The sequence below is a fragment of the Hyperolius riggenbachi genome, chromosome 1 (genome assembly GCF_040937935.1).
Source record: "Hyperolius riggenbachi isolate aHypRig1 chromosome 1, aHypRig1.pri, whole genome shotgun sequence".
In the NCBI taxonomy this organism is placed as follows: domain Eukaryota; kingdom Metazoa; phylum Chordata; class Amphibia; order Anura; family Hyperoliidae; genus Hyperolius; species Hyperolius riggenbachi.
In genome coordinates this window covers 593,906,500-593,931,129 of record NC_090646.1, presented here as the reverse complement: position 1 = coordinate 593,931,129, position 24,630 = coordinate 593,906,500, and the positions used below count along the sequence as shown (strand labels likewise).

The following is a 24,630-nucleotide window of genomic DNA, read 5'->3' as shown; positions in this document are numbered from 1 at the left end:
CAAAGAAAGTCAGTCCCCACACACAGCATCTCTGCCTGTACGCCTTGTGACTGCCTGCCCCAAGACTAGGTCTGTCCCCACACAGCATCTCTGCCTGCAGGCCGCTTCACTGCCTTCTCAGCCACCCCCGACAGGGTCCAGGACTCCAGGTGGATTCCTGAATTTTTAAGGCCGCTGCTAGCAGCGGCCACTATAATAATATTTCTGGTGCATGTTCATGCCTGTCTAATTTTTCTGGCTGCACTGCGGCTGCAACAACAACACAAAAGGCATGTACATGTGTCAATTCCCTTTTGTGATCATTACCTTGCAGCTGTGAGGGGGCTTGCGTATCACAATGAAGCAATGACCACCGGCTATATGGGTGCTTTGGGGGGAGGGGGCACACCTAAGATAATAAGGTTGTTGCTTCATTGTGGACAGACCAAATTCGATCAGCTGGTCAGTCACTGTTGTTCTATCATTGAGCTATCACAGCCTTGAAAACCGCCATGGCCTGCAGTCTCGCAAGGTGCGCACAAGTCCAGCAAGGCTGTCACTACACAAATAGCTGGGTGCGGTGTGTTACACAGTGAGTTTGGTGTATCAGTGCGAAGCGGTAGACTTAGTACACTACCTGATTGATGTATACACATGCAAGATGTTTCAAAGCACTTTATGCCTGCTATTTAGCATTGCAATGTGATTTCTGCCCTTAAAACGCTGCTGTGCGTCAAATTCAGATTTTTCCCCGGGACTTTTGGCATGTATCCCACTCCCCCATGCAAAAACTCAGGTGTTATACCCCTTGAAACATCTTTTCCATCACTTTTGTGGCCAACATAAATGTTTGTAGTTTTCACAGTTCGAACACCAAGTTTTGCGGAAGAGTTCGCGTAATAGGTTCGTAAACCTAAAATCGGAGGTTTGAGCCATCTCTGGGGGCTACTTCATACTGGGGAGCTACCTCTGGCTATCTAAACTAGGGGAGGCTCATTACCTAATACTGTAGGGCATCTATTGCTATCTAATCCTGGAGGGAGCGCATTTTTGGCTGACTAAACTTGTGTGTGTGGGGAAGTGGAGACATCATATTTTGGGGTAGCCTCCCTCAACCAAACATTTGCTATGGTCATGATTTCAGGATATGCCCCTGCTCCCCCTGCTCCAGCTGAGATTGCATATGTCCTATTCCTGCCACTCCCCTCATAACTACTTTGGTTAATATAGCTCCCCTCTAATACAATTAAATGTGAAGTGGCAGCATTTATAAGTGACCAGTTGCAGTATTTCAGCTATTACCTGCAGGTGTTCACAATGACTATAATAACCTTTCTAATAGTGTTATAAGGCTTGTGCCTACAGGCACCTTATGTAACAGAAGCAGCTCCTGCAAGGGGACTCTGGGCTTGCCAGGGAGGGGAGCACTCAAGTCGCTCCTTGGCAACAACAAATCTGTAAAGCATCCACATGAATTCTGTGCAGAGTGCCGATCTGCACAGCTGTTCTGTTATCATGCTGCTGAGTAGCAGCATTGAAGCACCACCTCTCTATTCTTTGATTCTATTCTTTGTTACTGCTGGTCAGCTATCCATCACACATGGGCGGCTGTGGCATGGAATCTGATCATTCGAGACTTCAGAGGAGTGAAGCATGCGGAGCACAGCCAGTCGCAAACCGAGGAGGAGGAAGAGCAGAGACAAGTAGAAGAGAAACTCAGGCACTCAACAGCCATGCACACAGGAAAGAAGAGGGACACACCGTCACCGTCAGTCAGAACCAGCAGTGTGCACACAGGGGGCTCGATTCACAAAAGGGTGCTAACTCAGTTAGCACGCCTAAAAGCTTTGGGCGTGCTAACTTGGGTGCTAAGCAGTTGGCACCCCTAAAGCTTTCATTGATCGTGCGCAAAGTTTAGCTATGCCAGTTGTGTGCGAAACACTGCACCGGGTGCGCCCGAAACATCGCACTGTTTGAGGTTTCGGGCGCACCTGGTGCAACGTTTTAGGCGCCCCCGGTACGACGTTTCCATCGCACCCGTTGCAACGTTTTGTGCGCTACGAGCACTTTTAAACTTTGAGCACCCTAAAGGGCTTTAGGCATGCTAAGGGGCTTTTAGGCGTGCTAACTAAGTTAGCACCCTTTTGTGAATCAAGCCCTGGGACAGCCAGTCAGCTGCCAGTCCGGACCAATGATGGAGGGAGGAGGTAATATACTCTGTATGGCCTCTGCCCTTTTGCAATTACTCCTCCTCTCTTTTTTTTTTTTACTAGTACCTTCTGTATTTCTGTTGATCGTGGTGCCCACCTTCTGTATGTTACCCCCATGATCACCCTCTGCGTATCCCCCCTGTGCCCACCTTTTGTGCATCCACCTTTCCCAACCACTGTGCACCCCCCGCATTCCCACCCTCTGTGCGTCCCTCGCATTCCCACCCTCTGCATCCCTCGTGTGCCCACCCTCCCTGTATCCCGACCCTCTGTACGCCCCTCTCCCTCCCACTTCCGTTTCTAAAATTGGATTTCACTCCACTTTGCAACTTGCAAGTGGCTCTACAGAGGAAAAAATAAATTATTAGGGCAAGAAACAACATTTGGGCTTTTAGTAAATTCTTCAGGATTGGGCTGTAACTGTGGATTAACTTTATTATTATTATTATTTTTATAATAACTGGACGCTGTACCTCTCATACTACTGGTATACCAAGTAGTAATGAGCAGAAATTATGCCCTTGCGTAATTACACATCGTAATACGCAATTATGCATCATAATCATAATGTTAAAATTCGGGGGAATAGCATAATTAATTTCATAGTTAGTTGTTATCATTCGTAATTACGCATTGATTTTACGCGTAACTACAAGGACTTTTTTTTTTTTTTAATTTGACTTGTACCCACTATTCTCCTTAAAGGGGTTATTTCACAAATGAGAAAAAAAATAAAAAGTGGTTTATGCATGAACTATTAACCACCCTGGCGTTCTATTAAGATCGCCAGGGTGGCTGCGGGAGGGTTTTTTTTAAATTTAAAAAAAACTATTTCATGCAGCCAACTGAAAGTTGGCTGCATGAAAGCCCACTAGAGGGCGCTCCGGAGGCGTTCTTCCGATCGCCTCCGGCGCCCAGAATAAACAAGGAAGGCCGCAATGAGCGGCCTTCCTTGTTTTGTTTAGATCGTCGCCATAGCGACGAGCGGAGTGACGTCATGGACGTCAGCCGACGTCCTGACGTCAGCCGCCTCCGATCCAGCCCTTAGCGCTGGCCGGAACTTTTTGTTCCGGCTACGCTGGGCTCAGGCGGCTGGGGGGACCCTCTTTCGCCGCTGCTCGCGGCGAATCGCCGCAGAGCGGCGGCGATCGGGCAGCACACGCGGCTGGCAAAGTGCCGGCTGCGTGTGCTGCTCTTTATTTGAACAAAATCGGCCCAGCAGGGCCTGAGCGGCAGCCATCGGCGGTGATGGACGAGCTGAGCTCGTCCATACCGCTAAGATGGTTAAACATCCTTCTAAAATAGTGTAAAAAGTTTTTTTTTTTAAATGAATGGTTTCATCAATACAACATGTAATGTAAACAGTGATGGATGATGTACTGGGAGGATAATCCATTTGTAAGGGGTGTTTTTTTTGTACTTTCTTTTCACAACCTTAATTCCTGCCTAAGTAGTTTTCAGTGGTATAATCCACTGCTAGCAGGAATGGCTGTTATAGCCCTAACAGCTGAGCTCCACCGGTGAAGAGGCTGAGGCTCTAAAGTCGGTCTTCACCAAACAAAACCTATGACGAGCAAGGAATTCTGGGAGGAAGTGACATTTATACTGGAAACCTTCAAAGGAAGCAGACAAGCAGATTGCAAGATAAGAAGACGCAAATCAGTCAGCCTTGCAAACTGACAAAAAGGCCTCTTTTCCCTGGACTGAACTATGCAACCTGCATAGGAAACAAAACAGTCCAGGGAATCAAGGCCAGCAGAGCGGATTTTGAAAGTTGTATTGATGAAACCATTCATATTTTTAAAAAACTTTTTACACTATTTTAGAAAAATGTTTAATAGTTTATGCATCTACCACTTTTTTTTTTTTTTTCCTCATTCGCGAAAGAACCCTTTTAACATATGTAGCAATGTCGGTAGCAATAGCATGTATGGGGGTTTTTGCAATTCACCGCCAAAGTCAGCACAAAATTATGTGTAAATTACACATAATTACGAATGATAATACAAAATTGAATAAAGAATTTGTAATTACGTATATATGCATAATTGCGAAAATGTACATGTAATTTGGCGTAATCGTAATTAATAGGAAATAGATACATAATCACCAAAAGTCCTTTATTGATCTAAATTAACCATAAATACATACTTTTCATTAATGATCCAATGCCACTTTGCCACCACTATCTTCCAGAGCTCCACCAAACGGTGGACCATGCAGGTTGGTATAGCTCAGGCTGCATAGCCTCACGCTGCCGGGCTTGAAAAACTGGCAATACCAGCCTGCATGGATGCCAAGGGGTTAAAAAGGTTTAGGAGGGGCCGGGGGGACTCCATGCTGCCTGTTTTCATCAAATGTATACCTTGTGCATATAGAACTCGGAACTCAGTAAGCAGTACAGTGTACTGCAGCAAATGTCATTTTACCCAGTTTGAAAAATCATTTTTCCTACAGAAATTTTCTCAGAAATGACATGGTCATTTCATATGTTGTTTACCATATTCCTACTAATCTCCCTAGCATTACTGGTAAATTTGGTGACAATAGCATTTATGGGCGAACACTGGCAATCCAGTGCAGGAGACTTGGGCACAGCTGGCGCCACCATAGACCGTAATAGCAATTATGGCTATATCGGCGCACAGTGAGTAACTTTGGCATCGTCAGAAGATGGAGCTGAAGTTACTTTTAAAACACTGTAATTCGGCCTCCAGCAATTGCTGGAAGCCGAATTACATCATTCCCCACCATCCACGTGGACCTGGAGGGGGAATAGTAATTAACATCGCCGGAAACTTGTGCAGCAGCAGGATAAGCCATACCGGCTGTAACCTGCGCCTAGGTCTCCCGGCAGCGAATCCGCTCATACGCTTTATGGGGGCTTTGTTATTAACCATGAAATTTGGTGCTGTTTACTACTGGTGGAACTCGGAATTCCAACAAATGCAGAATTTAGGTGTTCCGACCACCCCTAGTAGCTGGCAGAGCAGGGTAGGCAAGTTCAAGGTCACAGGTAGTGATGGCCCGAAAATTAAATTTTAGGTTTGCGAACTTCGAACGCAAATTTCTGTAAAAGTTTGCGAATTTGGCGAACCACCATAGACTTCAATGTGCAGGTGATTTTTAAAACCTATAGGGACTGTTTCTGGCCACAAAAGTGATGGAAAAGTTGTTTCAAGGAGCCTAAAGGTGCATACACACATCAGACTATAGTCTTTGGAAAATGAAAGATCACAGACCTATCTTACCACCCTTTATGTACCTTTTCAGAGGAAAAGTAGGGATACCAATCTCCCATTGTAAATTTATTATAAACCCCACACCAAGAACCCTACATGTTTCGTTTCATTAAATTATTCATTAATTTAATTTAATGAAACGAAACATGTAGGGTTCTTGGTGTGGGGTTTATAATAAATTTACAATGGGAGATTGGTAGGTCTGTCGTAACGACTAACAACCTTATACCTACCAACCCAATTGTTTTCACGTTGTTCACTATTAGTAGTATTTGTATTCGATCTATTTTAGTAATATGAATTAAAAGTTACGTTTTATCCCTACTTTTCCTCTGAAAAGGTATAAATCGTGAATTGTTACAACTCAGGTGTGTTGTAAATTTCACCCTTCATGTAGTATGGCCTGGTGCACACCAAAAACCGCTAGCAGATCCGCAAAATGCTAGCAGATTTTGAAACGCTTTTTCTTCTTTTTCTGCAGCGTTTCAGCTAGCGTTTTGCGGTTTTGTGTAGCGGTTTTGGTATAGTAGATTTCATGTATTGTTACAGTAAAGCTGTTACTGAACAGCTACTGTAACAAAAACCGCCTGGCAAACCGCTCTGAAGTGCCGTTTTTCAGAGCGGTTTGCGTTTTTCCTATACTTAACATTGAGGCAGAAACGCATCCGCAATCTAAAATCTGCTGCAGCCCGGGAGTATGCGTTTCTGCAAAACGCCTCCCGCTCTGGTGTGCACCAGCCCATTGAAATACATTACCCTAGCGGATCCGCTCCCGCAGGCGGATCGCAAACCGCTGCGGAAACGCTCTGGTGTGCACTAGGCCTATGAGAGCATTTCTACACAGTCTATTCTATGGAGCTGAACTCCTCATCAGATAAAATCTTTGCAAGATGCTGCACACAAACATGATGTACAGACACAAAAGATCAGTATCTGCAAAAGATCTGTTCCTGCCAAAGATCCAGTCCTGCAAATTGCATTCATAGTTTATGAGATCTGCAGATCATCATACACACCTTGTTTAACTGACATTCATCTGCAGATCAGATATACCAGGATGGATTTTCAGATCTGTAGACGATTGTCTGATCTGCAGATGAATGTCAGTTAAACAAGGTGTGTATGATGATCTGCAGATATCATAGACTATGAATGCAATTTGCAGGAACGGATCTTTGGCAGGAACAGATCTTTTGCAGATACTGATTTTTTGTGTTTGTACAGCATCTGTGTGTGCAGCATCTTGCAAAGATTTTTTCTGATGGGGAGTTCAGCTCCATAGAATAGACTGTGTAGGTATGGCTCTCATACTACATGGAACGGGGTAAAATTGGTCTGAGATCTTTCATTTTCCAAAAACTATAGTCTGATGTGTGTATGTACCTTTACACCTGGACGATGGCATGCTGGAGGGAGGTCCATGGCAAAAGTCCCACTAAAAATTATGTGGTTGTTGCAGAGTTGTGGTTTAATCTCTAAAGAGCAGAAATCACAATACATTCCTAAATTTGTGGAATTAAGTGCTTTAAAACATCTGGTGTGCGCACACGGCAATAAGGTAGTGTGTTACGTCTGGTTCACACTGACAGACAAAATGCACCACAAACAACAGCAAAGAGCTTTAGTGATAACGTCAGGTGAGTAAATCAATGTTTTTACTAGTTGACACCTCCAGGACATAAATGTTAGTTCTCTCGGTGGCAGTCTTTTGTAGTGGTATGTAGTGGCCACCATGCTTGTGCGCAAGTTCACTGGGAGTGCAGGTGATCGTAGTTTTCTATCCCCTACGGTCAGCTAGAGGTAGTTCAATGACAGTTAAGTGACCAAAAATCACTAAATCTGCACTAGGCCTTATACAAGGGGCAGTAGTGAATACTAGATGCCAGTAGTGGTGGTGAAGGATTATTGGGTTATGGTCGGTGCACTGCTAGTACCAGCAGACCTGTTTCCAACTGCTAACATGTGTGCTGGACACACAGGATTGCAATATAACAATAGCAAGAAAAAGAAAAACAACCCTCAGAATGGTGGACTAATGTAGCACTAAGCACTGACTGCACCTGTCTGCAACAGCTAAAGTGCACTGTGTGGACACACTGAACATCAATATCACAAGATCAAAACAGAAGGGCTCTGGGGTTATGTAGATGGTGAATTGGTATTGTAGCAGCAAAACAAACTCCAATGGGGACACAGAACACAGGCATATTTAGCCCTTTCCCTATTGGCAGTACACTCTCCCTGATATGCCTAGCACAGAAGCCAAACACAGACTGCAAAACAGCTGCTGTGCTGGCTTTCTGATAGTTGGGGGTTGGTCAAGGTGGGAGGAATAGCTGATTGACTGTCATGCGTCTGCTGACTCTGGGGTGAGGGGTCAAGTTTTGGCTCCATTATAATGTATAGAGGGCGAATCAAACACGCCAAGTGTTTGTCTGAGGGGGCAAATGCGAGAAAGATAATGTCCGCAACACTGGGCAATATATATTATAAATGAGTGTGCTAGGGCCCAAAACAGCAATTTTATAGGGGAAAGAAAAAGAAAGCCCAATGCAACAGCACCACTCAAGAATAAGCAAAAATTTATTGGTACATGATTACAACATTTATATAGGACATTAATTGAATATTCAAATGAATAAAAACACTAAAAACAGACCACATATTCCCATACTGAACAGCTGCAAACAATCCTGCCAAATAAATGACCTATACACTGAAATAGTACATATATATGTATGTGTGTCTTCCTCAATAGTGTGTATATGAACCACTACAAAACATATGTGTATAGATCAGGTCTTGAGTAAAAATATTAGATGAATAAATATACCTTGGTGGGCATCAATAAGAGCCCAACAATGGTTGAACCCGGGTTCAGTAAAGTGCAAAAAGTGAACAGTGTAAAGATGCATACAAAAAACATTAGACCATATGCTGTAAAGTGCAATGCAAACACAAGTGAAATTGACAAACAACGGCTGCAAATAAATAAATAAACAATGTATATGTCTCGGAGCAGCCTATATCTAAAGTGCATGAGAGGAATAGCGCAAGGAAGATACTTAGCCCAAGGAGTAACGGAAATAGACCAGGCAGTGCGGCTGAAGATGGGAAAAGGGGTCCCCTCAGAACATTCCCAGCAGCTCCGCGGGCGTTACCCCGCTTTGAAAGGAGGAGAGGACCTGTGAGGTGTGCAACGCCAGATCGGCGTTTAAATGCGGAAGGAGGGCGGGCAGAAACCCAGGAGCCGTCGTGCGCCAGGCGGAAGTGACGTCACGGAGGCGGAAGCGGTAGAACCAGGAGGCCAGGAAGTGAGTACCACGCTGGAACGCATGAGGGAAAGCCAATAGGTGAGTAATGGTAGTGCACAGAAAAAGCGCACGCAGATACAATAAGATGAGGTGAGAGGAGAGAGAGACACAGTGAGCCCCTATCTATATACCGTCACCCACCTGCAATACATATAAGCATATGAATACATACAATATAATGTACATGCTATAATAATAATAATGATTAGAGTACAATTTTAGGCACAGAAACAACAACATCCTGCCTCCAAAAATCATGTATCTACATATTAGTATCAAATTCTAAAAAGGACCAAACAGTACGCAAAAGGGCATCCAAAAAAGCAAAGTAGCATAATAGCAGAACAAAAGATTGTGAATATTAAATGGATTAAGGGGCCATAGTTCAGAAAAAGGGACAGTCCATATATATTCCATCCTTAAAGGATCCATGTCCAAAATAGACAACATCAAAAAGTCCAAAGTTTCAAGACTCTATTTTAGAAGAGGGCAACATTGTATAAAGAACAATATCAACCAGGGTCCCTCCTGATTCCAGGGAAGTCTGTAAAGGGTCCATGCATCAAAGAAAAGTCCAAACAAAGGTCCATAATAAAAAGGAGTCACAACGAATATATGACAAAGATGAACAGTCTGCACATAAAGACATAATATGTTAGTACAGGTGATATATAATTGACCAAAGTAGAACCCTACAATCACACATTGTGGCTGGCATAAGGGAGATGGGCTTAACCACCCCCCATTTCTATGTATATTGCGCACGCTCAATAATGAGAACAAAAAAAAAAAAAAAACAATGGTTAGAGAGAAGGTCATATCATGTATCACAAAAGGGCCCCCTCTGAAAAAATTACCCCAGAAAGCCCGTCCAATCTATTTCCTCATTGATGCCAGAAGGCACCATACTGTCCAACTGGTATATCCATCTGGCTTCTCGCCTCAAAAGGGACCCTACTATATCCCCTCCTCTCAGACCTAGTTTGACTTGCTCAACACCACACACTCGTAATCCTCCTGGGGAACCCCCATGTTCAACTAGAAAATGGGAGGCCACTGACGTTAACGGTTGATTATTTTCTTGATCTCTTTTGGCCAGTCTGATCTTAGATAGATGTTGCTGGACCCTTGTTTTAAGCATGTTTTTAGTTTGTCCAACATAAATTTTCCCACATGGACAGATTAAAGTATAAATAACTCCCTTACTTCTACAATTAATATAGCCCAATATATTGTAGCATTTGGTACCACTTGCATTACAGATGTCTTGTTTTGGTCGCATGTAACTACATATATTACAGTCTCCACACGGATAGCTGCCTCTCAACGGACCTCTGCATTTCTTTCTTTCTCCAGAAAAGTAGCTTGAACACAATTTATCTTTAAGATTTGGACATTTCTTTGCTGTAATAGAGGCATTTGGCGTAATACATTTAGCAAGTACCGGATCCGAGAGAAGAGCAGGCCATGATTTATTTAAAATGCCATACAACTGTTTCCATTGGTTGTTATAAACAGTACTGAATCTTACCAGTTGTTTGGGAGGTCTAGAAGCTTGGTGTAGAAGTTCCAGTCTATCAGCAGTTTTTGCTCTTTGATATGCTTGTGAGATGACCCGCTTAGGGTAACCCCTTTCTTTGAAGCGAGTGGACAATCCCCGTGCCTGCACAAGAAAATCATCATCATTAGAGCAAATCCGACGTAGTCGTAAAAACTGGCCAGTGGGAATATTATTGCGTAGGGGTTTGGTGTGCGCACTTTGATAGTGTAACAGGGAGTTCACTGAGGTTGGCTTCCGGAATAGATCAGTACTTAGACGTCCATCCGTATCGATTTTAATCTTAATGTCGAGGAATTCAATATCTGTAGATGAAATATGACTTGTCAAATGGATGTTCATAGTGTTATTGTTTAAGACAGCTAAGAATCTATCACAGTCCTCCTTAGATCCTCCCCATAACATGAATATGTCGTCTATAAATCTGTACCAGCCTAGGATGTAGGGCTGGAAATCCTCCATGATGGCACTAAAAACCACCTCCCGCTCCCAGTAACCCAAAAACAAATTTGCTATGGACGGGGCGCATTTTGCGCCCATAGCTACACCACAGATCTGTTTAAAAAATTGCCCATTAAATAGAAAATAATTATGTGCAAGAACAAAGTCAGTCAGATGTAACAACAGTTGCTTCAAGTCTCCTTGTTGATTGCTCTCCATATCAAGGAAATATGACATAGTTCTTATAGCCCAGAGATGTGAAATGTTAGTATATAGAGATTCAACGTCAAAAGACACCAGATAGGTACCTGGAGTTACCGTCAGTCCCTCCAACGTTTTAAGGAGATCAGAGCTGTCTCTCAGATAGGAGTCCAAACTAGTCACATGTTTCTGCAGAAAGAAATCAATAAACTCACAGGAGGGGGCAGTAAGACTTCCAATCCCAGCTACAATCGGTCTACCAGGTGGACAGGTAGCATTCTTATGGATCTTAGGTAACAAGTAGAAAGATGGTATTACAGGATGTTTAACAGATAAAAATTCATATTCCTTCTTAGTAATGGTACCTGCATTCCTAGCCAGGATTAAAACGTCCTCCAAAAGCGCCTTGTAGTAATCTGTTGGATTTCCTGGAAGTTGAACATAATTATTAGCATTTCTCAAAAGTTTATAAGCTTCCTGCAGATACATCTCCTTAGGCCATAGGACAATATTGCCTCCCTTATCCGCCTCCTTAATTAAAAATGAGGCATTATCTGATAATTCTTTAATAGCCTTCTGTTCCTCTATACTTAAATTTTGCCCTTGATTACGGATGATGGGTAGGCGTTCAATTTCCTTCCAGGTAGTTTCAAAGAAAAATTTTACAGCTGGACATGAGCTAAAAGGTATCACATACTTCGATTTGGGTCTAAATTGATAGGGGCGGCTACTCACCAAAGTCTCTTGTTGATTTTCCTGTAACAACCCCATCAAATCCTCAAAGACCTGCCGGTCCAAAGACTCCATTTGGGGGGGAGGAACCTCCATACCTCCCTCAAAATATTTCTTAAATGCAAGCTTTCTGCAAAAGAGGTAAACATCCTTCAATACTTCAAACTTGTCCAGACTTTTTGTTGGTGAAAAAGTGAGCCCTCTACCCAAGACCCTAGATTCAGTCTCTGTCAAAGCATGGTTAGTCAGATTGATTACTTTTAATCCATGTGTTGCTGTTCCCTCAATCTCTTCACCCGTGGGGTTTGGGGGTCTCTTAGATGATTTATTCTTGTGTCTCCTGCCCCCCCTCCTTGTACGCTTTCTGCATCCCCATCGCTGTCTGATAAAAAATCACATGACGAAGCAGTATCACTGGGTAAAGGCACCCTAGGATTATGTCCATTATTAGGGTGAGAGGGAGGTGGTGCTGCCCCATCGGGTCTATTGGGCTTATTAGGTTTAGGATATCTCCTGCGTTTTCTCCCATTGCCTCTATGCCTCCACCTATAGGCTGCTCCACTATCATAATCCTGTCTGTCCCTTATTAATTTTTTCTTTTTACCATCAATAATAAACTTCTCAAAGTTATCCATGTCTACCTTAAGCTGTTTCAAAAATGGCTGGACAACGGTGCTCTTATCAAGGCCATTAATGGAGTTCTCAATATCTTTGAGCTCCATTTTTTTCTTTATAAGTAATTGTTCATCATGTTCAATAAGCATGTCAATGATTATGACTGAACATTTAGCTAGGCCCTCCTCCCAGGTGTTTTTGTAATTGTCTTTTACCTCCCAAGCGGGAAAAATTTGAACTCTTAAACCCCTGGGATATATCCCCTCCTCTTTGTATTGTTTGAGACTATGCACATTCCACCATAATCTAAGGTAGGTTTTATTTGCCTCTTTATATGTTCTGCATATCTGTCTGGCCTCATCAGGAGCACCGCCTCCCCCACCAGGATTGCCTCCAGAAAAAACTGTCTCAAACTTCCTATTCCAACTGTTTTCCATTGCATCAATAAAACCCTCCATGTTGAATTTCAAAAAATGTCCAATGAGGATAGAAATAGTATAGTAAATTGTATATTAAATCACCATACAATTAAATATTGCCAGGTGCTGGACTGAGAGGGTGATAAAAGGTTCTCACCCTTAGTGAACAAACAAGAAAGATAATGTCCGCAACACTGGGCAATATATATTATAAATGAGTGTGCTAGGGCCCAAAACAGCAATTTTATAGGGGAAAGAAAAAGAAAGCCCAATGCAACAGCACCACTCAAGAATAAGCAAAAATTTATTGGTACATGATTACAACATTTATATAGGACATTAATTGAATATTCAAATGAATAAAAACACTAAAAACAGACCACATATTCCCATACTGAACAGCTGCAAACAATCCTGCCAAATAAATGACCTATACACTGAAATAGTACATATATATGTATGTGTGTCTTCCTCAATAGTGTGTATATGAACCACTACAAAACATATGTGTATAGATCAGGTCTTGAGTAAAAATATTAGATGAATAAATATACCTTGGTGGGCATCAATAAGAGCCCAACAATGGTTGAACCCGGGTTCAGTAAAGTGCAAAAAGTGAACAGTGTAAAGATGCATACAAAAAACATTAGACCATATGCTGTAAAGTGCAATGCAAACACAAGTGAAATTGACAAACAACGGCTGCAAATAAATAAATAAACAATGTATATGTCTCGGAGCAGCCTATATCTAAAGTGCATGAGAGGAATAGCGCAAGGAAGATACTTAGCCCAAGGAGTAACGGAAATAGACCAGGCAGTGCGGCTGAAGATGGGAAAAGGGGTCCCCTCAGAACATTCCCAGCAGCTCCGCGGGCGTTACCCCGCTTTGAAAGGAGGAGAGGACCTGTGAGGTGTGCAACGCCAGATCGGCGTTTAAATGCGGAAGGAGGGCGGGCAGAAACCCAGGAGCCGTCGTGCGCCAGGCGGAAGTGACGTCACGGAGGCGGAAGCGGTAGAACCAGGAGGCCAGGAAGTGAGTACCACGCTGGAACGCATGAGGGAAAGCCAATAGGTGAGTAATGGTAGTGCACAGAAAAAGCGCACGCAGATACAATAAGATGAGGTGAGAGGAGAGAGAGACACAGTGAGCCCCTATCTATATACCGTCACCCACCTGCAATACATATAAGCATATGAATACATACAATATAATGTACATGCTATAATAATAATAATGATTAGAGTACAATTTTAGGCACAGAAACAACAACATCCTGCCTCCAAAAATCATGTATCTACATATTAGTATCAAATTCTAAAAAGGACCAAACAGTACGCAAAAGAGCATCCAAAAAAGCAAAGTAGCATAATAGCAGAACAAAAGATTGTGAATATTAAATGGATTAAGGGGCCATAGTTCAGAAAAAGGGACAGTCCATATATATTCCATCCTTAAAGGGTCCATGTCCAAAATAGACAACATCAAAAAGTCCAAAGTTTCAAGACTCTATTTTAGAAGAGGGCAACATTGTATAAAGAACAATATCAACCAGGGTCCCTCCTGATTCCAGGGAAGTCTGTAAAGGGTCCATGCATCAAAGAAAAGTCCAAACAAAGGTCTTATTGATGCCCACCAAGGTATATTTATTCATCTAATATTTTTACTCAAGACCTGATCTATACACATATGTTTTGTAGTGGTTCATATACACACTATTGAGGAAGACACACATACATATATATGTACTATTTCAGTGTATAGGTCATTTATTTGGCAGGATTGTTTGCAGCTGTTCAGTATGGGAATATGTGGTCTGTTTTTAGTGTTTTTATTCATTTGAATATTCAATTAATGTCCTATATAAATGTTGTAATCATGTACCAATACATTTTTGCTTATTCTTGAGTGGTGCTGTTGCATTGGGCTTTCTTTTTCTTTCCCCTATAAAATTGCTGAGGGGGCAAATGCGCAAACTATTTGGTGAGTTTAGGGCACGTGATTGGAAGGTGAGGTCAGGGTCAAGAGATATAGTTACATAGTTAGTTTGGTTCATTTTCCTTCATATTAACATTTTAAAATTAGTAATACACAGGGGGCGGGTCCATGAGGCAAGAAGAGCAGCATAGAAGCCGCATTGGCTGAGCCTGGCACCAGGAAGTAGCTGAGGGAAGGCTGCGGTGAGGGGGGAGGAATCTGACAAACCTCTCTCTTGCTGACACTCGAGTGCTGCACTAATATAGGGACATCACGCCACTGGTTCCTACTGAGCCTGATGCGAAATCGGCCCTGACGGCATGTGTCCTGCTAGGGTGGACGACGTTCACCCTGTAGAAAAAGTAAGTGAACGTCGTTCACCTGCGTTCACGCAGGACTCGATCACTGGTAATACATCAATATAAAGGATGGGAATAAAGTTTAGAGTCAATTTAAACACATTTTTCAGTAGATAAATATATATATTTACATAGAAAGAGGGACAAAGTCCTGAAAGAAGGGCAAATGAGGAGGAAAGAGGGACAGGACTCCCAAAAAGGGACTGTCCCTCCAAAAGAGGGTCAGTTGGGAGCTATGTTTACTGTGTGTGGGGGAGGGGGGCTTGAAAAAAATTGCTATGGGGCCCAGTCATTTCTAGCTACGCCCCTGACTCTAAGAATAACTGATCTCCAGTAAACTCCTATAGACCGACCAATTTGCCTATAACTATTGAAAAGGAGGAGGTAAAATTTATGTTAAAAAGCATACACATTAAAATTTAGGTGCGCGTGTGACCCTATTAGGTCTCACAAATGAAAACTAAAATTGACAGAAATCTTAATGGGTAAAAACCCAGGAATGCAAAGTTGGTATACTAAATCCTTCTTGAACTTTGAAGTTATAAGGATATTTGTGGGACAGGTAGTGATAATGATCGTAATCTGATAATTACAATCACGCATAATTTCACGTAAAATATCTCAATTATGACCACGTGTAATAACGATTTAGAAATTCAATTTATTTCACCAATTTATTTCACATAATCTATTTGTAATTTTGAGTAATGTCATGTAATTTTGCGTAATTTCATGTAATTTTGCGTAATTACATGCTGAATTCAGCAGTTAATAGCAAAAGAAAATTGATTTTAATGCAAAAGGAAAAAAAATTTAAACTCTGAAAAAGAACATTTTTGATAGCAAAAAAAATAAAATAATCTTTCCTTTGAATTTTTGAAAAATGACAGGGTCTTTTGTAGTGTTGATCGAACAACCAGATATTCGGACTCGGGTCGGCTCGGGCGAACATGGTCCAGATTTTTCGGGATATTCTGCCGAACACCGAGCCTAATGGAAGTCAATGGGGACCCGAGCATGCCTGCTTTGCAGGCCTTAAAAACCTTGAAAAATGAGGGAAACTTCTGCAAAATGGGTTGGAAATAGTGGGGAGGGGGGCATTTACACATAGATGTTAGGCTCAGAATAAAAGGAGGGACTCATGTTTGCAGAGCAGAGCACCAATTATACTTGACTGCCAGTAAAACAAATAAAACTCCCCAAAAAACGGCATATGTATATGGGGGAAAATTGCACACTTAATGCCAATGCAGTTTATCGCCATGCATTGATAAATATAATAGAAATGAGATATTCCTGAAAAACAGTCCTAGCAATGGGACCGGCAACGCTAACCCAGCACACAGTATGGAAGAGGAGGTACAGGAGAAGAAGGCCACGCTTTGTGACACAACCCAGGCCTTGCATGAGGACAAAATGCATGCTTAAAGAGACTCTGTAACAAATTGTTTATCTTTATTTCTTCTATGCTATAAGTTCCTATGCCTTTTCTAATGTGGTCTGGCTTACTGCAGCTTTTCCTAATTGCACAGTAGCTGTGTTATCTCTGTTATATGATCTAATCTTCTCTCTATAGTCGGCACAGTCAGGCTGAGGCAGTCAGACTGGAATGTGCAGGGCTGCTTGTGATTAGCTAGAAGCTGTACACACCCCCTGCAGGCTCTGTGTGACTAACACACTCTGCTTAGCTGAGCCTATTAGAAGCTGGTTAGTTTGTTTGTAAACACTGCCTAAAACTGGCAATTACAAGCCAGGTTTGCAGCAGAGAATGGCAGAAACAGCACAGAGGGGACCAGGAGCACATAATGAATAGAATGGTATGCTTTTTATTGTAAGAATTTCAGAGTACAGATTCTCTTTAAAGCGATACATTTTGTCGCCATGCATTGATACATATAATAATTAGAAATGAGATATCTCTGAAAAGCAGTCCTAGCAATGGGACCGGCAATGCTAACCCAGCACGGATGTTTATGGTGCTTGGTCGGGGGGGGGGGGGGGGGTGCTGCGAAGTCGCTTCCAATCCACGATTGATTCATTTTTATTTGTGTCAGACGGTCTGCATTTGCTGTGGAGAGGCGGATACGCCTATCTGTAACGATGCCTCCGGCAGCACTGAAACAACGTTTGGACATAACGCTGGCGGCAGGGCAAACCAGCACCTCTATTGCGTACAGTGCCAGTTCGTGCCAGGTGTCTAGCTTAGAGACCCAATAATTAAAGGGGACTGATGGATCGTTGAACACGGCTATGCCATCTGACATGTAGTCCTTGACCATCCTCTGCAGGCGAGCGGTGTTGGAGGTGGAACTGCACGGATGCTGTTGTGTGGGCTGCTACCTGGGTGTCAGAAAACGTTGCCACACCTGCGACACTGCCGATACCATTCCCTTGTGGGCACTAGCTGCAGCTTGTGTTGTTCTTTGCTCCCCTCCTAGTCCTGGGTTAGCGTAAGTCAGTCTGTTGGACTGGAAGAGGAGGCAAATCTCCTCACCAATTTCTCCACAAGGGCCTTCTGGTATTCTTGCGTTTTTACCTGTCTGACACTTTCTTCAATCAATATTGGAAAATTTTCTTTGTTACGTGGATCTAGAAGGGTATAAACCCAGTAATCCACGTCCGCTAGAATTCGGACAATGCGCGGGTTGCGTTCAATGCAGCCTAACATGAACTGAGCCATGTGTGCCAGAGTCCCAACAAGTTGCTCGTCATCATCATGTTGTGTGCTTGCTGGTGATGCACCATCATGCCCACCTTCTTTCTCGTCTTCTTCTGCCCATTCCCGCTGAATTGTGGAAGTGAAAAGTGCACGGCCATGTCCCTCGGCAGTGGAGGCAACCATGTCCTGCTCCAACTCCAGCTGTTCCTCGTCCTCTTCATCATACAAGGCAGATTGCCTCATGTGGATATCACGCTGTGCGGTGTCCTCTCTCAATTCCTCATCTTCCATCCTGATTGCGTCTTCCTTGATCTTCAACATTGATTTGTTCAGTAAACACAGCAGTGGTATTGTAATGCTGACTAATGAGTTATCACCGCTCACAAGCAACGTGGATTGCTCAAAATTTTGGAGGACTTCACAGAGGTCCAACATGGAGGCCCATTCTGAAACACAGAAGTTTGGCAGCTGACTGGATAAGCCTCGGTACTGCTCCATCTGGTACAGGACTACTGCACTCTTCTGCTCGCAAAGGCGTGCTAACGCTAACGTGTGCAGCGTCGAATTCCAGCGCATGGGGACATCACACACCAATCGATGGTTGGGTAGACTAAATTGCTGCTGCAACTTGGTGAGTGCGGCTGAAGCGGTACTGGATTTGCGAAAATGCTTTGCCACTCGTCGCACCTTCTGCAGAAGACGCACCACGTCTGGGTATGTCCTCAGGAACTGCTGAAACACTAGGTTCATAATGTGGGCCAGGCAAGGGATGTGTCTCAGGTTTGCCAACTGTAACGCGCTAATGAGATTGCTCCCATTATCACACACAACCAGGCCTGGTTCTAGGTCCAGTGGTGCCAGCCACAACTGGGTCTGTTCCTGTATTCCCTCCAAATTTCAGCGCCTGTGTGCTGCTTATCTCCAAGGCAGATCAGCTTTAATAAGGCCTGCTGACACATGGCAACAGCTGTGCTGCACCGCTTCCACGCACCTATAACTGAGTTAGCGCTGCCAGATGAGGTAGTGTTTGGAGAGGCAGTGGAGGAGAAGGAGCCAGAGAGGTAGGTGCTTTCAGCAACTAGTAGGGACGCAGGTCCGGCTATTTGCAGTGTTGGCAAAACCCGCGCCATAGCGGGTGAGGAGGACTCGCTCCCAGGCTCCACAAGGTTCACCTAGTAGGCCGTAAGGGAGATGTGCCGACCCTGGCCAAACGCACTCGTCCACGTGTCAATGGTGAGGTGAACCTTGCAGGCAACTGCATTTTTAAGGCTTCGGGTGATGTTTGCGACCACGTGCTCCTGTAATGCTTGCACGGCACAGCGCGCAAAAGTAGTGGCGGCTGGGAACCACGTAACATGGTATGGCCATCGACATCATGGATTTGAAGCTCTCTGTCTCCACCACTCTATATGGCAGCATTTCGCAGGCCATGAATTTGGCAATGCTGGCTGTTAGTGCTATGGCTTGGGGGTCGTTTGCTGGCAATTTTCCCCTGCGCTCCAACATCTCTGGGACAGACAACTGAACAGTAGGCTCGCACACTGAAGGGCAGTTGGTTGTTGTCGTCCTTGACTGGGAACAGTCAAAAGCACTACTGCTGCGACTGACATCGGGTATTGATGGTTGGCCAACAAGTAATGGCTGGGCTGCTGAGGAGGGTCGGGTGTCCAAAACGGAGGCAGTGTTGCTGGGGGCTGGAAGCGAGCCGGTACCCTGGCCTTGTGTGTCTGCCCACACATTGCAATGTTTGGCTTCCATGTGCCAGCGCATGCTGGACTGGTGGTGGTGAGGTTGTTGACATTTTTCCCCTGCTCAGTGTGGTCCTGCAAACCTTGCAAACCACCTTGGTTACATCCTCCCTGCTGTCTTCAAAAAAAGACCATACTTTGGAAGACCTACTGCTTTGCTGGGGAGTTTGGCGCATGACTGTTTTTTTGCGTCTCACTTGTGCGCTTGTTGTGGTCGATATTCCCTAAATACTTTGTGGCACAACGGAAACAATTGCAGCACTGGGTTCTTCAGATGACTCATCTGTAGTGCTATCCCAAGATTCCCGACGGCGATGGCCTGCTTCCCATGTTGGGTCTGTGACCTCATCGTCCGTAACCTCCTCTTCCATCTCATGTGTGTGCTCTGGAGTAGAACTCCTCAGAACAACCTCTGCACCACAATTCAATCCCATCTCTTCCTCATCTTGGCAGACCTCCTGCAATTCAAATTCCTGCGCACATTGTGAGATTTGGGTGTCTTAGTCCTCGCTTTGCCTTTCAGTAATTGGTACATTTTCAGCATCCACTGCTGGCTGTGAATCCGGGCACAACATTTGTGGCTGTTCCACTTCCACTGACCTTTCACAGATGCAAGGTTTCACATCTAGGGAAGGGGCGGAGAATAGTTCCTGCGAATATCCCATTGTGTCGTGGAAGAATTGTTGTGGCCGTTGTGTGCATGGTGTAGCTGACGGTTGTGTCACATTTTTGGCCACTGGCTCCTTGTAACTAGCATAAGACATCGTGGCTGACAAGGATGGGCTGGTGCTTAAGCCACTGCTGGACGCTTGACAGGTCAACCAATTAAGTACCTGGTCCCGTTCTTGTGGGTTATTGAGGGTTGTTTTTTGACCGTACAAGACGGGCGGTGTTGAGTGGGTTTTCTTTGTTGCGCAAACACGGCCTCTACGTGAACCTCTACGTGTAAGCAAGAGTAAAAATCAATAAACTGTGTTTTTTGAATGGGCACAACTGATCCCAGCTGGCACTGAAAGTACTGTTTTTTGGCAACAATAACCAGAGTAAAAATCAATAAATTGTGTTTTTGGATGGGCACAACTGATCCCAGCTGGCACTGAAAGTACTGTTTTTTGGCAACAATAACCAAAGAGTAAAAATTAATAAACTGTATTTTTTTGGGCACAACTGTTCCCAGCTGGCACTGAAAGTACTGTTTTTTTGGCAACAATAACCAAAGTGTAACGAATGGGGAATTATCTCTGTGGTCAGCGCACAAGATGTGCGCCGACACTACGGAAATCCTCCACAAGCGTTTAAATAACAGAACCCAGCTTTGGTGCAATGCACCTGTAGAGAGGAATTCCCACCAGCAAATGTCACTGTGGAGTGCAGAGGAATAAACCCTCTGCACTGCCAAAGATGCCAGATGGAAATTGTACGAGGTGAAGCAATACAGGGCAAGATAGCCCCTAGAGGGAGAGTGAGCACAGAGACAGAATGTATGTATGTCCACCAATCCAGTCGCCACCCGGCGACAGTTGACATACAACAGCGAAAACCAAACTGAGAAAGCAATCGCAAGAATGGCAATTGCTAATAGAGACACAAGACTAAATAAGACAGAGCGTGGCTGAGTAGGGAAGACACAGCAAAGAACCACAATCTGAACGTCAAATAAAATAACAAACGAACTACCTAAACGCGGTCCCCGCACGATATGCGCAACAGAGACAAGCGCGTTAACTGTACGGTCACCGCACGAAAAGCGCAACAGTGACAAAACGTACCAACCCTAACTAACACATGAACCTGACAATGGCGACAGACAAATAGCGCGAACGCTTGCTAATCGGTTGCCTCCCACCAGACAACAGCAAGCGTTCGTGCTGGACAAGACAGACTAAAGGAGTAACCAGTAGCAACCGCAGCTAAGGTTATACTCCAAGACAGACAAAGGAGATCCACCACCTCTACCGCCAGGGCGAATGCGATCTAGGAACGAGACCAAACGATTTACTGACAGCCGCCGCAGGCGACAGTACAATCACAGGGACCAGACAAAAACAGCACATGAATAAACAGTACAAATATTACAAAGCCTGACTGCACTATAGAGAATGCAAGATGCACTCCACAATAATTAACTACACTAGAATATTCGCAAACAATCAGCAGAGGGGCTGAAACTCAAGGTAAGTCCAGCAGAGCCAAATCTTTATGACCAGCAGGGAATTCTGGGAGGAAATGGTATTTATACTGCTAGCCTTCAAAGGAAGCAGATAAGCAATTTGCATGACAAGTGGATGCTAAATCCCTCAGCAGAACAGCAGCGCTGAAACTTGCAGAATGAAGACAGGTCTCCTTTCCAGGTACCTGCAGCATACAGACCTAAAAAACCTGGTCAAAAAGCTGCCTGCCTGTGCAGACAGAAGAGCAGATCATTGCACAAAGAGTAAAAATCAATAAACTGTGTTTTAGATGGGCACAACTGATCCCAGCTGGCACTGAAAGTACTGTTTTTTGGCAACAATAACCAAAGAGTAAAAATCAATAAACTGTGTTTTTTAGGATGGGCACAACTGATCCCAGCTGGCACTGAAAGTTCTGTTTTTTTTGGCACCAATATAAGCAACAGTACAATTCTATAAAGTGCTTTTTTTGCATGGGCACAACTGATCCCAGCTGGCAAAGTACTGTTTTTTTTGGCACCAATATAAGCAGCAGTACAATGCTATAAAGTGTGTTTTTTGGATGGGCACAACTGATCCCAGCTGGCAAAGTACTGTTTTTTTGGCACCAACATAAGCAACAGTACAATGCTATAAAGTGTGTTTTTTGGATGGGCACAACTGATCCCGGCTGGCACTCAAAGTGGTGAGGCAGGGGCTCTGTGGCTGCTGCTGCTGGCAGTGGTGAGGCTGGGCCTCTATGGCTGCTGCTGGCAGTGGTGAGGCTGGGGCACTGTGGCTGCTGATGCCAGTGGTGAGTCTGGGGCACTGTGGCTGGCCTGGCTGGCGCTAGCTCTGTCTCCCATCCTAGTCCCTACCTACCCCAAGCTAAACCCCAATGCTAATGGTGGAGTGAGAAGCGTGTTCGGGTATTTATATACCCTAACACTTGACCAATCACAGCTATGGTCACAGCCAGCTAGGCTGTATGACTATAGCTGTTGAAAAAGCATCGTCGCCGCTTATTGGCTGCCTCAAAGGCGCCAATAAGCGAGGGGAGGAGACCGAAAAGCGTGGCCAAGCACCATGCGGTGCTCGGCTGGGCTCGAGCCGAACCCGAACACCGCATTATTCGGGGAATAACGAACAGTGGCGAACACTGTTCGATCAACACTAGTCTTTTGTCCAAGACAGGCTTAAACGGTACAGAAAATTTGGGCGCACTGCCATTGGCCGTAATGTTAATTACAGCTATAGTAGCTCACAGTAAGTAACTGGTGCACCGCCAAAAGACGTGTGTGTGCTAAGCTGAAGTCTCAAGGGGCATAAATATACTGTCACTGCTCTGAAAGCTGGTTAAAGACATCAATTTACATGACTTTCCTTTTTCTTTAGTAATTCTTCCACGATAATCGGATTGGGGCTCCACACCCTAAGCAAAGTAAATAAAGATGTCCAGATTTTCAAGGTGTTAAAGTGGCGTAAACATCACTATAATGCACTAACAAATGATAATGATGTCCAGCTTGTACAGGTACGTACACTAATCTCAAACAGGGCAAGACGAATACCGCACAAGTACTCTTCAATACTTCTCCTGAAACTGCCACTGCACTAGGATCTCTGTGTTTGGAGTAAGTAAAGATATCCTTATCTGATTAGAAATCTTGAAGTAAGCATGAACATAACACACAGTTCAGGGCAAAATTTCCCAGGGCTGGTTGCCTCATGTGATGCTTCAGGACAAGCATCTGCTAGCCGGTGTTGTGTCTGATTACGCTGCCTTTGGATTTGCGCTGCACCGCATGCGCAGTAGGAGACTGTGCGGCCACAGTTCCTATTTAATTATGCTGCTGATGGTAAAATACTAAATATCTCTGCTGCTTCACATCCTATACCCCCCAAATTTTTAGGGTAGGGAGGGGACCCCCCGAACTACCTCTATGCCAAATTGCAGCCCCCGAGACGCATTGGTTCCCGAGATAGGTTTCTCTAATCTATCTCCTGAACCAGCGGGGGCTCGGGGGCTGCAATTTGGCATAGAGGTCGTTCGGGGGATCCTCTCCGTACCCTGAAAATTTGGTGAGTGTAGGATGTGTGGAAGCGGAGATATTTATTATTTTACCATCAGCAGTATAATTCACTTCACACTGAGCATGCGTGCTACTCAGTGTGGAAGGGAGCTTCCGGGCAGCGCAATCAGACATTAAACCGGCTCTGGAAAAAAACGCAGATGTGAATCGGGCCTTAGTTCCATCCATGTCTCCCTTCCAAATAGAGTCAAAGGGAAAGGATGTGACACTCATATGAGGCTGGGCCACTGTATAATAAAAGGCAGATTCTTGGGATTAGCTTTGAGTTTGTTGGAGGGTAGGAGGAGACGGCAAACTTGCTCAAACCTGGAGATGGGATTTAGCGCACTAATACATTTTATTGCATTGTCCTCCAAAATAAAAGAAATGTTTGAATATAACTAATATATTTTTATTAAAACTAGTTCCAGGCTAGTGCAGCTAGAGATGAGCGTAATGACGTAATTACGATTTCGCGAAATTTCGCGTAATTAGTGTAATTACGATCATGGCTGTAAGTACATAATTGTAATGAAGAAGGATTTCGCGAAATTTCGCGTAAGCGTAATTTTTCACGTAATTTTCACCTTACAGTGGGTATTACGAAATTAATGCGTATGGCCATGCTCCCAAGCGGAAAAGTTGACGCATGGATCAATGTTAGGTAGCCGCCGACTTTAAGGGTTAATAGCAAAGCCCCCTTAAATGCTAAGAGCCTCAAATTTGGAGAATATATTAAGGAGATCAGGAGGAATAAGAGGAAAATTTTTTTTTTTCAAAAAGACCTTATAGTTTTTGAGAAAATCGATGTTAAAGTTTCAAAGTAAAAATGTATACATTTAAAAACCCGCCGACTTTAACGGTTAATAGCAAAGCCTGCTTAAAGTTTAGGAACACCAAATTCCTAGGGTATATTAAGGGGATCAGTGGGAATAAGAGGAATTTTTTTTTTTT

General features: G+C 43.9%; 1 protein-coding gene across 1 annotated transcript in view; it reads left to right on the top strand.

Annotated features, from left to right (window-relative positions):
- The window catches only part of LOC137541401 (granzyme A-like), a 62,866-nt gene that overhangs the window by 21,517 nt on the left and 16,719 nt on the right, over window positions 1-24,630 (top strand). The window contains exon 3 of the mRNA XM_068262713.1: window positions 23,000-23,138. Within this exon, the coding sequence (XP_068118814.1) occupies window positions 23,000-23,138 (139 nt within the window). The remainder of the gene's footprint in view (window positions 1-22,999; window positions 23,139-24,630) is intronic.